The sequence below is a fragment of the Galeopterus variegatus genome, unplaced genomic scaffold (genome assembly GCF_000696425.1).
Source record: "Galeopterus variegatus unplaced genomic scaffold, G_variegatus-3.0.2 Scaffold1567, whole genome shotgun sequence".
Classification (NCBI taxonomy): domain Eukaryota; kingdom Metazoa; phylum Chordata; class Mammalia; order Dermoptera; family Cynocephalidae; genus Galeopterus; species Galeopterus variegatus.
In genome coordinates this window covers 312,045-315,607 of record NW_007727678.1, presented here as the reverse complement: position 1 = coordinate 315,607, position 3,563 = coordinate 312,045, and the positions used below count along the sequence as shown (strand labels likewise).

The following is a 3,563-nucleotide window of genomic DNA, read 5'->3' as shown; positions in this document are numbered from 1 at the left end:
AAAATAAAAATTGTACGAGTCCAACTATGCCAGAACCATAGTTTTTAAGTATCAATTAACAAAAAAGATTTTTTGTATGGTCCTAAAAGGAAATGAATTGTGTATGAGATTTATTGCTTTACATCAGAAACAGTTTTTTTCTTAACTTGGTAAGACCATTTACAGAGAAAATTGCCTTGAAAACATTCAATAAATGCAAAGTGTCCTTTTTTTCCATAGACATGTCATTTTGAAATGCCTACCACTGTGAGTCTTTGAAAACATTTTATTTTACAAGAAGCATTAAAAAACTTTCACATTCTTTACTACCATTTTGGTTCTTAACACTGGATCTTTTGACTTTTCCTAACTCACTTTTTATACATAGGTTTTCAAAAACATTAAAACTGTTATCAAAGCCTTACAGCTCATGGATGGTAACAAGACTGGACTGGTTCAGCCGCATGAGCTGAGAAGGGTCCTGGAGACCTTCTGTTTGAAGATGAGAGACGAGGAATACGAAAAGTAAGTAAGCGAAGGCCGGTGAGAGACTGCTCAGGGGATCTCTCAACCAGTTTCAAAATCAGACCCGTTGGGTTCGTTGGATCCATCCATCCATCAAGACGAGGAATACGAAAAGTAAGTAAGCGAAGGCCGGTGAGAGACTGCTCAGGGGATCTCTCGACCAGTTTCAAAATGAGACACGTTGGGTTCGTTGGATCCATCCATCCATCATCCTCCCTTCCACCTTCTTCTTAAAAGAGGCGCTCACTGGGTGTTCTCCCATGGTCTTGAAGCTCCCCGGGAATATGAGAGCTAGTGGTTCCGATCCCTTAAGTACCCTCGGCCTGCAGATTCGAACAGATCTAGATTATTTGAGGAATCCATCACCGCCTGCCTCTCTTTCCCTGCTTGGCACCATGCCCTGCATCCCATATCTTTCCAGTTTGCAGTTGATTTTTACTGAAAGCCTGGCATTAGGAGAAGAATGAAAAATTTCAGGATTCATTCATTTGTTGCTGTGCTCCCTGTTGGGTCTCCATCCTGTATAATAACAGCAACCTAGTTTCCCTTTGAGGACTGTTGTCGCTGAGGTTGGGGGGTGGGGTTACGGCAGGGAGATGGTGAATAGCTGAACATTTAGCTGCTCCATGGCATTTGAAAGCTGCCACCACCTGCTCCTGACTCCAAGGACAGTGTGCAGAAGCTTGCACGGGCATGATTTTTAGCCTTTAATAAAAGTCGGGATAATTTAGAAGAAGCCAGACACTGGGCTTCTGTGGCTGCTTGAGTTTTGAGTGAAAGCCACTAGATGATGGCTCATGTTTAGCTTAATTTAAAAAGTACCCAGCCAAGAGGTACAGTCCCTCTTCCTGCTTTTTCCCAAATGCTTTTCTAAGTACCCTCCAGTCCATTAACAAAAATCGAAGCCTTATTATTTCGCCCTGAGCCTAAGAGTTTCACACTGCACTGGAGTTACAAGTTGCTATTAAAATGGGTCACTGTAGCTCCTTACAGGTCTCCTAATGACTGTGCTGCCACTGCTGGAATTAGAGCTGGAGAAACTGCCCCTGAGGCACGGAAGTCTAGAGGGCATGTGTTGGTGTCGCTGCTGCTGCAGACGCTGAAACGCAAGGAGACTTTAAAAGACAGATATTTCCTACTCTTTGAACCTTTTCTTCTCCCTTTTTTCCTCTTTATAACCCACCTCAGAATATAAAAGACATAATAGATGTTTTAATTTTTACATCTTTTCCGGCTGGGAATGTGTCCAGAATAAGATCCAAACAAAACAAATTAAATAATTTTGTGCATGCAATTATAGAACAGAGGCAGCACTCTTCTAAAACAGGCAATCAAAAAACAAAACAGTGTTTTATTTGACAATAAACCTTGCGTTTGGCACTGCAGTCTCCAACCTAGTAAATCTATAAAAAATGTTACTGTCTGTTTCCCCATCTCGTAAGTATTGAATAATAAAGAACACCACATATTTTTATTTGAGATTTTTTTTTTAAGCGTCAAAAACAATGCTGTTTTCATGATAAGGCTTGAGAAACTTAACATAATAGAATTGCTTTCCTTTAGACTAAGAAACACAGAAGATCAAAAGTAGACCATTTCTTCAATTGCTTTAATGCTTTTCTTATTGAAGCTGAAGAATATACTCTTTCCTCAAGAAGCTGCTTCAGTATTAACTTTGCCTTTTTAGTTTTTCAGCTGGAAACACAATGCATTTTTGAATCCTTTCTCTTATCTAACAGCCTCCTATTTAATACGAACATTCGGTATTTGCTGTGGTACGAATGGCCTGGGCTTTGAAGTCAGGCATGCTCGGGGTCATTGGTGCTTTGCCCTACCTATTTTTAGGGCCTTGGGGAAGCTCCCGGGCCTCTTGAGACTCAGTTTTTCTCTTTGAGAAATGGGGACTGTATTAGTCAGGGTTCTCCAGAGAGACAGAATCAATAGGATATGTTATAATTATATAAGAGGGATTTATTAGGGTAATTAGCTCATGCAAGTATGCAGTAAAGTCCCACGATAGGCCGTCTATAAACTGGATACCAGTAGCGTGGCTCAGTCTAAGTCCAAAGGCCTCAAAACTAGGGAAGCTGATGGTGTCTTTGGTGTTAAGTCCTGGAACCCAAAAGCTGAAGAGTCTCGAGCTCTGATGTACATGGACAGGAAAGAAGAGTGTATCCCAGGACCAGTGGATAGAGAGAGAGCTTCACCTCTTTCCTCTGTCTTTTGTTCTCCCCGGACCCCCAGAGAATTGGATGGTTCCCACTCACACTGAGGGTGGGTCTTTCCCACCCAGGCCACTCAGACTCTCATACTAATCTCTGCTGGAAACACCCTCATGGACACACCTAAAAAGATTGCTTTACCTGGTTTCTCAGCATTCCTTCATCTAACCAAGTTGACACCTAGAATTAACCTTCACAGGGACTGAGAAGCCCACCTTGCAGGGAGGTTCCATGTAGTGGACCTAGCATGCCTGTGATATGCCTGCACATAGTAAGTGCTCATTTCATGCTGACTATGTCATAATTGTAAAGATTGCAGGAATGCTCTTTACTCTCTGATAAATAGTTCCTTTTAGGAAAGAAGAGTGTATCCCAGGACCAGTGGATAGAGAGAGAGCTTCACCTCTTTCCTCTGTCTTTTGTTCTCCCCGGACCCCCAGAGAATTGGATGGTTCCCACTCACACTGAGGGTGGGTCTTTCCCACCCAGGCCACTCAGACTCTCATACTAATCTCTGCTGGAAACACCCTCATGGACACACCTAAAAAGATTGCTTTACCTGGTTTCTCAGCATTTCTTCATCTAACCAAGTTGACACCTAGAATTAACCTTCACAGGGACTGAGAAGCCCACCTTGCAGGGAGATTCCATGTAGTGGACCTAGCATGCCTGTGATATGCCTGCACATAGTAAGTGCTCATTTCATGCTGACTATGTCATAATTGTAAAGACTGCAGGAATGCTCTTTACTCTCTGATAAATAGTTCCTTTTAGGCTGCAAAGTACCTTCCAGTCTATGTAAAACAAGAGGCTGAGATAAAATTATATCAAGTTTTA

General features: G+C 42.1%; 1 protein-coding gene across 1 annotated transcript in view; it reads left to right on the top strand.

Annotated features, from left to right (window-relative positions):
• EFCAB6 (EF-hand calcium binding domain 6) overlaps positions 1 to 3,563 on the top strand; it is a 303,634-nt gene that overhangs the window by 59,072 nt on the left and 240,999 nt on the right. Inside the window, 1 exon segment of the mRNA XM_008577701.1 lies at positions 368 to 504. Coding sequence (XP_008575923.1) covers positions 368 to 504 — 137 coding nt within the window.